General features: G+C 43.3%; 1 protein-coding gene across 1 annotated transcript in view; it reads right to left on the reverse strand.

Annotated features, from left to right (window-relative positions):
• CFAP46 (cilia and flagella associated protein 46) overlaps window positions 1-15199 on the reverse strand; it is a 226770-nt gene that overhangs the window by 143918 nt on the left and 67653 nt on the right. Inside the window, exons 19-22 of the mRNA XM_040437700.1 lie at window positions 8847-9059; window positions 6896-7109; window positions 4546-4695; window positions 3220-3327 (exon numbers count right to left, since the gene is read on the reverse strand). Coding sequence (XP_040293634.1) covers window positions 3220-3327; window positions 4546-4695; window positions 6896-7109; window positions 8847-9059 — 685 coding nt within the window. The remainder of the gene's footprint in view (window positions 1-3219; window positions 3328-4545; window positions 4696-6895; window positions 7110-8846; window positions 9060-15199) is intronic.

Here is a 15199-nt window from a genome sequence, read left to right on the forward strand (position 1 = left end):
GTTATTAGATGCTGATATAACAGGTCCTCCTCATCTGTAGCTGTTCTTCTTCTGGGGGCAGATTCAGGAGATGTCTGAGATCTGGGGGGGGGGGGGTAGGGGGGGGGCATCCATGTCTGTTTTGCTAGATTGTTTGATACTATACGGCAGGGATCAGCAACCTTCAGCGCTCCGGCTGCTGTGAAACTACAACTCCCAGCATGCACACTTGCTTTGAACTCCCGCAGAAGTTAAGGGGAATTCTAGGAGTTGTAGACTGAGAACAGCTGGAGTGCCGGAGGTTGGTGATCCCGGCTCTAAGGCTTCATTACTCCATTCTGTGCGGGGAATCGTTCTACAAACAAAGGAGAGAAAAGAGAAAAGAATGCGGCACAACACCGCTAGGAGGCAACAGCCGCTTCGTGCTTGTTGCGCTTTTTCAAGCCAATAAAGCTGCAAAGAGTATTTTTTGGCGAGTGCCGCATTCTTTTTTCTTTTCTCTCCTTTGTTGCAAATCCTACTTGTTTTTCATGCTGAGCACCACCACTACTCGCCAGATGAAATCCCACACCTGCAGCAGTGCCGGCCGTGTCCTCTACATATTACAATCATTCTACAAAGTCTTGTCATTTGAACACACACACTCTCATACGTACATCGCACTAGATTCACAGTGGCTCATCTCACATTATATGTTTTTTTTTTTATGGCTCTTGACACTGCAGACCATTCCCACTAAGGCTCCTGCATTACCGCCACTGTCCACTAGGTGTCCTCCAAGAAGAACTCTGGCAGATGTCTATAGACCGATTCCGTCAGACGGCAGAGACTGGCACAGAGAGCACAGGTCCAGGTTACCGCCACTGTCCACTAGGTGTCATCAGAGAAGAACTCTGGCAGATGTCCAAAGACCGATTCCGTCAGACGGCAGAGACTGGCACAGAGAGCACAGGTCCAGGTTACCGCCACTGTCCACTAGGTGTCATCAGAGAAGAACTCTGGCAGATGTCCAAAGACCGATTCCGTCAGACGGCAGAGACTGGCACAGAGAGCACAGGTCCAGGTTACCGCCACTGTCCACTAGGTGTCATCAGAGAAGAACTCTGGCAGATGTCTATAGAACGATTCCGCCAGACAGCAGAGACTGGCACAGAAAGCACAGGTCCAGGTTACCGCCACTGTCCACTAGGTGTCCTCAGAGAAGAACTCTGGCAGATGTCTATAGACTGATTCCGTCAGACGGCAGAGACTGGCACAGAGAGCACAGGTCCAGGTTACCGCCACTGGTCGGCTACAGGCATGAAAGTTGGTGCAGGACCACAAAGGGGATATGTGCATTATACGATAAGCCTGCATTCACACAAGCATATTCTAGATCAGGAATCAGCAACCTTCAGCACTCCAGCTCCCAGCATAAACTTACTCAGCTGCTTTTGTAATTTCCATAGAAGTGAATGGAGCATGCTGGGAGTTGTAGTTTCAGAACAGCTGGAGTGCCGGAGGTTGCTGATCCCTGTTCTAGATGTATTATTCATCTGAATTACTTGGGTAATGAGCAGAGACTCAATTCGCTCACCTCTACTTGTGTGTGTCACGGCTCCACTGCGGGTTTAACTGAGCCAAACTCACGACATCATGGGGATCTCTGATGCGGTGAGTTGGGTCATGACACACGCAAGTAATACAGATGGATAACACGTCTGGAACTTGCCCATGTGAATAAGATCTTAGGCTGGCACAATTCAGGAGTATCGGAGCCATCACCCAGCTGAGAAAAGTGTCTTATGACCGAGTGTGCCAGGGGTACACATACACAGCAAGAAAAGTACATATGGGTCCCCAGCAGGGGCGGAATGGCCATAGACCGGTGGGCCGACATCCAGGAGGACGCCTAAGCCCTCCTTTCTGGCCAAATACATAATAAGCTCTGGCGATAACTAAGTTACTCCATGTGCATTCCATTTCCGTATGTCCGTATTTCCATTCCGCAAAAAAATAGAACATGTCCTATTATTGTCCGCATTACGGACAAGGATAGTACTGTTCTATGAAGGGCCAGCTGTTCCGTTTCGCAAAATACGGAATGCACATGGACGTTATCCATATTTTTTGCGGATCCGTTTTTTGCAGACTGCAAAATACATACGGTCGTGTGCATGAGCCCTTAAGGTGAAGTTTCATCCGAGAAAAAAGTGGGCAGATATACTAAGGGCTCATGCACACGACCGTATGTATTTTGAGGTCCGGAACAGCTGGCCCCTAGAACACAACAGTCCTATCCTTGTCCATAATGCGGACAATAATAGGACATGTTCTAATATACGGAGATACGGAAACGAAATGCACAGAGTAACTTCCATTTTTTTGTGGACCCATTGAAATGAATGGTTCCGCATACAGTGCGCAAAAAACGGAACGGACACGGAAAGAAAATATGTTAGTGTGCATGAGTCCTAAGACTGGTTTTACAGCCAATCCTTATTCCTAAAACATTCAAGGGGTTCTTAGGGACTGCAGTATTGATCCTTAGGATAGGTCCTCAATATCAGATTGGCAGGGGTCTGTCTCCCAGTACTCCCACTGATTAACTGTTTTTTTTTAGGAGCTGTAGGGCTGGAACCAGTAACCGGAATTACACAGTTCCATAAACTGTATAGTGGCCGGGGCAGGTTACTGCAGCCCTGCTCCCAATGTGACCAGCATTCCAGCAGTGGGGCGAGTGACTGAGAATGCGTGACCACCAGTACTCAACTCAGGAGGTGGACATCCACTTTGCTATACACTGTGAACACCAGGTGGCACCATACTATCTAAGGAAATATCAATACTCATATTGTTTAAATGTACATTAAAAGCAAACATTGTTAATGTCTTCTGAGCTGCACAATACATATAGGGAGTCGTTTATTAGGACCGGCATTTTAGACGCTGGCCTAATAACTCCCATAGCTGGCGGTGGATCCGCCGAAGTTATGAAGAGGTGCTGGCCAGTATCCAGTGCCGGTCTAAATGTAAGCCAGCTTCCTTGCTGGCTTCCATTTAGACCATTTCTTCTCCTAAAACAGACGAAGAAAATGATAATTGAGGCAGTCCTGCTGGCGCTTCCCCACCACACCTACTAGTGTGAGCGGGAAAAGTGGCAGATTGCAGCACAAATAACCTCGTAATATAGGCGTATTTCTGGATAGTAAATGACCCCCATGAGATTTACCAGCAGGACAACCCCCTTTATATACGTACTTGTGAGAGGCTTGGAACAGTAAAGTCCATCAGTCCTAACCCATTACAGGAGTGCATTTCTAGAGCGACAATGACTTTGGTCATGAGGTTTTGTCCTTCATTGTTTTCCTGAAAAAATAAATTAGTAAAACATACAATCAATATAATATTCCCAGTAACAAAAGAATCTGTATGTGGACATCCAAGAGAATAAGAGCACACTGAAGATAATCATCCGTACAGCCCCAATGCATTCTGAGTGGATGTGGATCCGCTCAGAATGCCTCAGTCTGGCAGCGTTCAGCCTCCGTTCCACTCAGCAGGCGGACACCCGAACGCAGCTTGCAGCGTTCGGGTGTCCGCCTGGCCGTGCGGAGCCAAACGGATCCGTTCAGACTTACAATGTAAGTCAATGGGGACGGATCTGTTTGAAGATGACACAATATGGTGCAATTTCAAACGGATCCGTCCCCCATTGACTTTCAATGCAAAGTCTGGACGGATCCGTCTGACTAACTTTCACACTTAGTTTTTTTTCTGAAATATAATGCAGACGGATCCGTTCTGAACGGATACCATCGTTTGCATTATAGGAGCGGATCCGTCTGTGCAGACACCAGACGGATCCGCTCCGAACGCAAGTGTGAAAGTAGCCTTAGTTTGGCTATGAATGTTGGCACTGAAACAAAATTAGCACTGATCAGCTGGCCCGGCTTGCCCGACATCAATAGAAAAAGAGCAATCATGAGCACAATGTCTTGTAGGGCTAGCTCAGCTGATTGTAATGATACCTTTCACTTAGCGATCCATTGCTTCCTTCTGGAGAGAAATTACTTTAAATTCATATAAAAAATGAGCAGTTAAGTGCACTGAGGGCGGGCCCAATGCACTGTGTGCACTCGTGCTCCTCCTGATTTCTCTGCCAGCCGCTCCCTCTCCTTTTTCATTGACAGAGCAAGGCAAGATGACTATGCAGGAACCTGCCTCTGTCAATCAAGAAGGAGAAGGAGGGGCTGGCAGAGGAAGCAGGAAGTGAAAAGTGGCTTGGTCCCACCCTCAGTGCACCTAACAGCTAATTTGCATATGTATTTAAAGTACTTTTTCTCCAGATTGAAGCAGCGGCTCCCTTAGTGAAAGGAATCATTACATTAAGCTGAGCTAGCCCTACAATACATCGTGTCCGGTTTAACAGTTAAATTCTTGGTGACAGGCTCCCTTAAGAAGGAATGAATATGGAGAATAAAAAACTTCTTGTGTAAATGTATTAAACACAGTGCCCTACAACAAGGACCATATAGTCCCAGATAACACATCATTGACAGATATATAATCTACTTATAGCCACACCTCATCATCTGTTCCAAGTTTGGGTCCAATCTGTTGCTGGAGTAGCTGTTTAGCCTTCACCCAAGTAGAAATTAGTTGTTGTCTTAAGGAGATGGGTACTATCTCTTCCGGAGAACTCTCATGGGTCAAGTCTAATGCATAGTCACAGACCTAAAAGAATATTGCACAGATTATCAGATAACAGACATGCTACACCTAAAGGGGTTTCTCCACAAAAAAAAAAAATCCCCAGAACCAGGGATATGTCTAATCACAGAGCTTGGGCCACAGAAGAGAGGCTACTTTAACTCCTCATATCTCATAATCAGTAGCAGCTAGAGATATTGGTCTGGTCTTGTTTAAAAGTTGACAATCTAAGCTTTAAAACAAGACATCAGCATTATTTCAACTACATTGGGTAAAATAGCTGTTAGAAGTCGGGTCGGGAGTTACAGCAGCTGAAAGTGAAAGCAGGTTTCAGCTGCTTTCACTCCCCACCTGATTTCTAACAGCTATATCTGCCAGTGAAGTGATTCTAGTCTTGTTTTGAAGTTTAAATGGTCAGCTTTCAAGCAAGACTGGGCCCATATCTCTACCCACCCCAAGGTATGAAAAGATAAAGCAGCCCCCCTTCAGTTGGCTGTGATCTCAGCCAGCCTGAAGGAGAGGGAAGGGGGCAGTGGGGAGCTGACAGGCTGCAGGGAGAAGAGAAAAAAAATATATAAAAAAATACATATATAAATTTGGTAACATTATAATCGTAGTGTCCTACAAAATAAAGTTATAATGTAACTTATACTACACATTGAATGCGGTAAAAATAAATCCCATAAAATAATATTAAAATTGATGTCCCCCCCCCTAAAAATAAAAAACGTATTTTATACAGTATTAAATAACCCAAAATTATTCCTAAAAACACTACAACTTGTCCTGCAAAATTCAAGGTCTCATACAGCTAAATGGAAGAAATAATTAAGTTAGACCGCTGGAACAGAGAAGGGGAAAATGTTACTGATTATCAAGGCTAAAATAAGTTATGTCACTAAGGGGTTAAAAATGCACTTGTTTCGCCTGAGTTGTGCGCCAACTATATTTATTTAAGACATAAATTCAAACATCTACAATAAAAAAGTGAAATTTCAGGAGGGTTTTTCCAAATTTGAATCTTACTGTTAAAGGGGTTGTCTCACTTTAGCAAATGGCATTTATCATGTAGAGAAAGGTAACACAAGGCACTTACTAATGTATTGTGATTGTCCATATTGCCTCCTTTGCTGGCTGGATTCATTTTTCCATCACATTATACACTGCTCGTTTCCATGGTTACGACCACCCTGCAATCCATCAGTGGTGGTCGTGCTTGCACACTATAGGAAAAAGCACCAGCCTAAGTGAGGTCGCACAGTCCCGGCCACCAGAGAGGTCAGCATTTTTTTTCTATAGTATACAAGCACGGCCACCACTGATAGATTTCAGGGTGGTCATAACCATGGAAACAAGCAGTGGATAATGTGAGTCCAGCCAGCAAAGGAAGCAATATGGACAATCATAATAAATTAGTAAGTGGTTTGTATTAACTTCCTCTACTGAAGTGAGACAACCCCTTTAAGGTCTTTTAAAAGATGTCATACTGTAGGGAAGGTGAATTTTAGCCTAGCTATTACGGCCGCAATATCCGGACTCATTTCTACCTAACCAATCTTTGATCACCATAGAATCCTATAGTGATCTATTACCGATGCATGAAAGCGGTCTAAGGGTCGGTTCAGACGTGGTGGCGGATTTGATACGGATTTCTGGCACAACTCCACTCACCTCAGTGGATATGGGTTGAATCCGCAGTGAATCCGCAGCGCAATCTGCAAGTGACATATGCGGGTCTTGCTGTGAAATCACTGCGTCTGATATATTCCCTACAATGGTATCTAAACTTCCTATACAGAATGTAGATGTATGAACTCCGCTGGAATGATAAGTGACGACATTACGACCTGAATCAGGCAATGACAATCGTAGTAATTGGATGTTTCACTGAAATGTCCTGCGGAATTTTGGAGAGAAGAACTAATTAAGTTTCACGAGTCCAAATTCTCCTGATAGTTAAAGTACAATATGCTGGGGAGTCCAAGGCCGTATGGTAACCCGCAGGCTAAAGTGCTATGTCAATGTCATCTCTCTGTGGGTCTTGAGGAGGCATATGTTTAAGGATCTATGAGAGAGCGGAGACTAAAAGCAATTATCTACAAAGTAACCTTTCCATAGAGGAACCACGCCAGGAGCTCTGTCCAATTTACACAAATATTCTAACCGTTAACATATAAAACAGCATTCATTTATCCAAAGATATCCCTGTAAAATGAGCGTCTACCTCCAGGGCGAGTTTCACATCAGGAAGGCCATTTGGATCAAGTGACAAAACATGTGCTACATTCGATTTTTCGGGCCCCTTCCCTGAAGCCTTCTTGCCTTTCTCGGTATGCAGACTTGTATCTGATCTTTTATTACTGTCTGACACAGGTATCCAGCGAAGAATTAAGCCTTTGGCTAAGGCATTGGACAGCATAACCAACAGCGCCGGGTTCCTGAATGGCAGATACAAGAGGAAAAGTAAGTTAGTGCTGTGCAGGACTGGATGGGTACTTACTATGGGAGGCCTTTCCTCTGCAGCTTCAGTGGCCGGTGCTTAACAATAATGCTGTGTCTGGCTATAGAAAACATTTTCTGCTGCTGCCGATTTTGCAATGTTACAGATGTAGCAATAGCCAACATGATGGATGACATGTTACATAATTAACGAGTGCTGCAGCTCAATACACTATTAAAGGGAGTCCGTCATCAAAGTTTCACCTTTTTAACCCTTCCCATAGCTTTCTAGCACCCTTACAGATAATAAAAACGTTACCTTTATGAGCAATCCTGGACTTATAAAACCGCCAAAAAACATATTAGTAGCATATGCAAATGAGGGCTCGCAAGTGCCCAGGGGCGGCGTTACCCTCGTAGGTGCCCAGCTAGCTCAACCTTATCGTCGCTTCCCCCCGCCCATTCTTTCCCTCTGACCGCCCATCTACTTATTTCTTGTTTCGCCGAGATCCCGCGCCTGCGCACTCAGTCCGTTGGCCGGCGCATGTGCACTGCAATGCCCATTCCTTGCAAGGCATCACAGTAATTAATGCGCATTGCGCCAGCTAACTGCGCAAAAACACCACAAAGGAGGCGCATTAATTACTGTGATGCCGTACAAGGAATGGGCATCGCAGTGCGCATGCGCCGGCCGACGGACTGAGTGCGCAAGCGCGGGATCTCGGCGAAACAAGAAGTAAGTAATGCCAGGCACAGCCACTGCTTAAAGTGAAGGGTTTGCAGCACATTACCCAGAGCACCCTGGCCCCTTTTAAACAACTGCTCGATGAAGGTGCCGAGAGTTGAACCAATACTGATCTGATATTGATAGAGGCAATCAGTTTTAAAGAGGACCTGTCACCACTCCTGACCTGCCTGTTTTAATAGCTTCATCCTTTCCCCATGTAAGAACAATTCTGGAGCCTCAATTCCTATGACTCTATGTTGTACCATTCCTTTATTATTTCTACTAGAAGTTATGGACGAATTACTAGCAGTCTGCAGTAAGGGTACAGAGGGGTGGTATCTGTTGGGGGGGGGGTGTACCTGCATAGTCTCACTTAATCCAGTCAGTGTTGCCATTCTCAGACTGTGCAGGTACACGCCCATAACTGATAACACCCCTCTATACCCTTACTGCAGACTGCTAGTAATTCGTCCATAACTTCTAGTAGAAATAACACAGGAATGGCAGAACATAGAGCCATAAGAATAGATGCTCCGGAATTGTTATTACATGAGGAATGCATGAAGCTGTTAATACAGGCAGGTCAGGAGTGGTGAAAGGTCCTCTTTAAAACTGATTGCCTCTATCAATATCAGATCAGTATTGGTTCAACTCTCGGCACCTTCATCGAGCAGTTGTTCAAAAGGGGTCCGGGTGCTCCGGTTAATGTGCTGCAAACCCTTCACTTTAAGCAGTGGCTGTGCCTGGCATTAAAATTGGGCCTAAGGGGTAATAGCAATCACAGCCGCTGCTAAAAATATGGATCTGCCCCGGGTAAACAAAAGGGAAGGCAACACTAATCCGGGCACCTCGGGCCCTTCAAAAACGAATTGATGGCAGGGCCGAGAGTTGGTTATCCCCCCCCCCCCCCCTGATCTAATATTGATTACCTACTACCAACTACTCTTAAAGGATCAGGAGACCCTTTTAATATTACACTGGCGGAACCACTGTAAAACCAACGACTTACCCACAATGTCCGGTTTTCTTAAGTGCTACAAGCAGTTTCTTTAGCGTCTCAAGAAGCAATGTTAACCTTCCAGATGCAATGATATGCTGGTTGTGGTTTAGGATATAGACCGTGGCATTATGAGTTATCCAGGCCTCCTGCATTCTGACACCCAACTCTGCGGCTTGCAGGAAGTTTTCTGTAGCATACGATGAAAGCTGTGAGATCCAATCCCTAGGCAGAAAGAAAGAGGAGTCTTAAATGTCATTACTATCCTCTAATATATAGGTCCGTTTCAGTTCTTCACAGGGATGTAACTATAGGGTGTCGCTCCTAGGCCTTGATGCCTGAAGGACCCCAAAGTCTGAAATGCCACATAATAAAAGACATGGCAGATGAAGGTCTAATTACGGATTGTGCATCAGGTCTTATTAATATGTGGATATGTAATAAAGCTTATAAATTCTGTGCTGAAAATGTATGCAACTTTCTAATATACCTGAACATGTGTCACAAATTAATATATCTGCTTGCAGTCATTAAAGGGGTTCTGCAGTTTGGATAGATCATCAGCATCTGATCGGCGGGGGTCTGACACACGCAAACTCTCCGCCTTATTTTCTGATGTTGACCATCATTTATTTCCTAGACCTCATTCACACTAGCACATTTGCTGTAGCTCATTATTTGTGTGTGTGGGGGGGGGGGGGGGGGGGGGAGATCACTGCAAAAAATAAAAACATCTTGCATAATATGATAAATAAATACAAGGATATATTTTCACCTTCAGGACGCAGCCTAATTTTGCAAATCTGTGTCACTTTATGTGGTTTATGTGGTGAAAAATTTGCAAATTTCCAAATGTTAATTTCTCAAAAATAGTTATTACTTTACATTCCCTATATGTCTACTTCATGTTTGGATCATTTTGAAAATGACATTTAATTTTTTTGGGTCGTTAGAAGGCTTAGAAATTTAAAAGCAAATCTTAAACTTTTTGCGAAAATTTCCAAAACAAAATTTTTTCAGGACCAGTTCAGTTATGAAGTCACTTTTTTGGGGCTTATATATTAGAAACCACCCCATTTTAGAAACTACACCCCTCAATGTATTCAAAACTGATTTTACTAACTTTGTTAACCCTTTAGGTGTTTCACAAGAATTAAAGGAAAATGTAGACGAAATTTCAGAATTTCACTTTTTTTGGCAGATTTTCAATTTTAATCCATTTTTTGCCGCTAACAAAGCAAGGGTTTATTACCCTGATTCTGCAGTTTACAGAAACACCCCATATGTGGTCGTAAACTGCTGTACGGGCACACAGCAGGGCGCAGAAGGAAAGGAACGCCATATGGTTTTTGGAAGGCAGATTTCACTGGGATAATTTTAAGCTGCCATGTCACATTTGAAGATTCCCTGATGCACCCCTAGAGTAGAAACTCCCAAAAAAATAACCCATTTTGGAAACTACGGGATAAGGTGGCAGTTTTGTTGGTACTATTTTAGGGTACATATGATTTTTGGTTGCTCTACATTACACTTTTTGTGAGGCTAGGTAACAAAAAATTGCTGTTTTGGCACCTTTTTTTTATTATTTACAATATTCATTTGACAGGTTAGATTATGTGGTATTTTTATAGAGCAGGTTGTTACGGACGCGACAATACCAAATATGATTACTTTCTTTGGTTGTTTGTTTCAGTTTTACATAATAAAGCGTTTTTGAAAAAATATATTTTTTAGTGTCTCCATATTCTGAAAGCCATAATTATTTTTTATTTTTTGGCTGACTGTCTTATGTGGGGCTCATTTTTTTCACTATGAGATGACGGTTTGATTGATACTATTTTAGGGTGCATATGACATTTTGATTGCTTGGTATTACACTTTTAGTTATGTAGGGTGTAGTTTTTTTTTTACGGTGTTCACCTGAGGGATAAGGTCATGGGATATTTTTATACAGCAGGTTCTTACGGACGTGGCGATACCTAATTTGTATACTTTTTTAAAATATATTTAAGCTTTACACAATAACAGCATTTTTGAAACCAAAAATCATGTTTTAGTGTCTCCATATTCTGAAAGCCATAGCTTTTTTTATTTTTTGGGCGATTGTCTTAGGTAGGGTATCATTTTTGCGGGATGAGATGACGGTTTGATTGGCAATATTTTGGGGTGCATATGACTTTTTGATCGCTTGCTATTACACTTTTTGTGATGTAAGGTGACAAAAAATTTCTTTTTTGACACCGTCTTTATTTTATCTTTTTTACGGTGTTCACCTGAGGGATTAGGTAATGTGGTATTTTTATAGAGCAGGTTGTTACGGACGCGGCGATACCTAATATGTCAACTTTTTTTTCTTTTTTTTTACATTTAACACAATAAAACCTTTTTCAAACAAAAAAAAATTAAAAAAAATGTTTTAGTTTCTCCATAGTCTGAGACCCATAGTTTTTTTTATTTTTTGGGCGATTGTCTTAGGTAGGGGCAAATTTTTTGCGGGATGAGGTGACAGTTAGATTGGTACTATCATGGGGGGCATAAGTCTTTTTGATCGCTTGGTGTTGCACTTTTAGTGATGAAAGGTGACAAAAAAAATGTTTTTTTTAAGCATTTTTTTTTTTTTTTATGGTGTTCACCTTAGGGGTTAGGTCATGTGATATTTTTATAGAGCCAGTCGATACGGACGCAGCGATACCTAATATGTCAACTTTTCTTATTTTCCCTATTTTTAATTTTTTTTTTACTTTATTTTGGGAAAAGGACGCTTTTTACTTGAAACTTAAATTTTTTTTATTATAAAAAAAACACTTGTTTAGCTTTTTATATTTGTCCCACTGTGGGACTTCACCTTTTCAGGGTCTGATCCCTGTTTCAATTGAACTGAATTGAACTGTCAGCGTCTTACACAGTAAGACACAGCTAACCACGGCATGTGAAAGGGTTAATCCGCCGGCATCACCGCGTACAGCGATGGCGGCGAATGCAGCAGGGGGGTCGGCTATCAGTAACAGCCGGGCACGTGCTGTGGATCGGGGGGGTGCAGCTCCCGCACCCGCCCGATCACATCACGTATATGCACGTGGAAATGTGGTAAGGCACCACATTCCTCCACGTACATGTACGTGAAAATTGAAAATGCGGGAAGGGGTTAAAGAGAAATCACTGAAAAAAAATGCACTCACATAATAGAGATTCTTAGTTGTGGCGAAACCAACCTCGCCACTGGGTTTTGGAGAGGCCTGTTTACCAGCCTCTTGCCTCAGGATTATGGCCCATACTAACTTTAAAGGAGAAGACAGACCGGCCGCACAGCTGTCTTTGGAATTGTATTTTGTTATGTGAGGGTACCCAGATAGCTAATTTTATTGTATTTGTGTATTCTGAGTGCCATTCACATAATGATATGCACTCAGACTTGAGCTATCTGGGATATGTTAAATGTCTGTGTTTGCTGTGGAGGTGTGACATTGTGTGTTTGGGTGGTGATTTCTGTCCTGTTGTCTCCACATGTGTATTGGCGATTTCCCTTTGTCCTGAGAGATAATTGAATTGCTCCTCGGGTGTCTCCAGGGCAGAGAGGAGGAAACCATGATGCATTGTGGGGATGTGTTGTGTCTGTGTATCCTGAGTTGCTACGTATCTGTCCTGTGTCACAGTCTTCCTTCTGGTCCCCTAGGGGTGTGTCCACCAGAAGGGGACCTGCATAAATACGGGCGGGTAGCCCTCAATAAAGAGTGCCTGTTTTATCCTTCATCATGTTGAGGCTGGTGTTTGGGTAACTGATCGACACTGGGGGATTTCTATACGCTGGGAGATTTGCTATACTCCCCTGGCTATAACTACTAGATCTTTTGAGAGCTGTTCCTGCTCTCTGGTTTTAGGAGAGGTTCACCCACTGGAGCCTGGAGCCTTGTCTTAGGTCCAGGGTGGGTAGGAGACGGTGAGACCTCAACCAAGCTTCGGCGGTTCGTGGGGTCTGCAGTGCGTACGGTGTCAAGTGGAGTGCTTGGAGTCCTCGGAAAGCACTAGGAGCATTATCGACGGAGGTACCCGGTCGGGGTGCCAGGAGATCCGTTCAATATATTTTGATCAAAGCACATCTGTGCCCACCTACCACGACAAGGTGATCTCAGTCGGGCAGGAACCTACCCCATTTGATACCTGTCTCTATGCCATTGGGCATCTACATTCTACATGAAGTGGATATAAAAAGTCTACACACCCCTGTTAAAATGTCAGTTTTCTGTGCTGTAAAAAAAATTTGACAGAGATAAATCATTTCAGAACTTTTTCTACCTTTAATGTGACCTATAAACCGTACCACTCAATTGAAAAAAAAACTGAAATCTTTTAGGTGGAAGGAAGAAAACTAAAATAATGTGTTGTACAGTTTATAGGTCACATTAAAGGTGGAAAAAGTTCTGAAATTATTTATCTTTGTAAAAAAAAATTTAAAGCACAGAAAACTGACATTTTAACAGGGGTGTGTAGACTTTTTATATCCACTGTATAATGCGCTGCTACTTGTTACCTCGGTGTGCAGTCAAGCATCCAATGAAAGGAAAAGCATGCACAGCTATATGTACCACCTTATCAAGGTTGCCTATGGAATAGGTGGGATAATAGAAGTGCACTGGAGACAGTTACTCCTTAGGGGGGATAATCATAGTGCATAGTGCAGACTTGGAGCTAGCTGCCCCTTCAAATACATACTACAGAAAAAAGCAGGGTCTGCTCTCCGGAATGTGGATGTCCAATGGCACACAGACAGGTATCAAACAGAGTAGGTTCCTGCCTGACTGAGATCACCTTGCCGTGGTATGCGGGCACAGATGTGTTTTGATCAAGATATATTGGCTGAGAGTCTCCGATTTTATCCTATCAGAGCGAGGTTTTAGTCTATATATCATTTTTTTTTTTATCTATTACGTGAGTGCAATTACTTAATGATTTCTCTCAGGTCATCATTTGTAAGTCCAAACCAGGAGTGAAAGCTACAAAGAAAATGTATAATGGAAAAATATGCACCTCTTCTGGATTTGGCTTGCAAATGATGATCTAAATGCTGTACACAAGTGTGAATGAGGCCGTACATACAAAGCTTGATGCATGAGCCATAACATGCTCAGATGTGTTTGTCTTTCAGGGGTAACTTGACGTCCAGGTGACTGTCCACTTTGGCACAATTTTCTAATACACAAAGCATATAGGGCACTTTTTTAGCATCATCGTAAGCCTCCAATAGATCCCATGGTACCATGTTCTCCAGCTGGAACACACATCAATGCTACCATATGTATAGGACCCTCCAATAGATCCCATGGTACCATGTTCTCCAGCTGGAACACACATCAATGCTACCATATGTATAGGACCCTCCAATAGATCCCATGGTACCATGTTCTCCAGCTGGAACACACATCAATGCTACCATATGTATAGGACCCTATGTCTTCAGAGGCCTGTGCGCAGATAGAAACAGACTGCTACTGGATAAGACAAACATCGCCTGGCAAACATAGCCAGTCCATCTTTCTGGCTACCATACAGCTGGGTATAATGTATGCTGCTTTCAAAGTAAACATTAGTTATAAAGGGTCAGTAATGTATTACACACCTTTGCTTAAATCATTAATACTTGATATATAAGACACATAGTAATATATTTTTCAGAGTTAATGCTTCTTTCTCCACTTATCAGGCTCCCATTCCCATAAACTAACATCCTCAGAAATTAAAGGGGTTCTGCACTTTCATTTAACTGATGATCTATCCTCTGGATAGATCATCAGCTTCTGATCGGCGGGGGTCCGACACCCGGGACCCCCGCCGATCAGCTGTTTGAGAAGGCAGTGGCGCTCCAGCAGCGCCGCGGCCTTCTCACTGTTTACCTGCCAGCCCACTGACGTCACGACTAGTATCAACTAGCGTGGGCGGGGCTAAGCTCTGTTCACTTGAATGGAGCTTAGCCCCGCCCACGCTAGTTGGGCCGGCGGTAAACAGTGAGAAGGCCGCGGCGCTGCTGGAGCGCTATTGCCTTCTCAAACAGCTGATCGGCGGGGGTCCCGGGTGTCGGACCCCCGCCGATCAGAAGCTGATGATCTATCCAGAGGATAGATCATCAGTTAAATGAAAGTGCAGAACCCCTTTAAGTTACAATCAATCTTCTTTGAGAAAATAAGTCGATTGTGACTACATTCCTCCTCACTTTCCCATAGTCTTGTATAGGCAGTGTGTAATCTGATACTTTAATGTGCTGACAGTCCAACTTGATCTCTCAAACGTTCTTACCTTCACTTGTACTACTGATTTATGTTTAAGTTTGTTAAAAGATCAGTGGCCATTTAAAGAGGTTGTCTCCATTACAA

This window comes from Bufo bufo, chromosome 6 (assembly GCF_905171765.1).
Source record: "Bufo bufo chromosome 6, aBufBuf1.1, whole genome shotgun sequence".
NCBI lineage: Eukaryota > Metazoa > Chordata > Amphibia > Anura > Bufonidae > Bufo > Bufo bufo.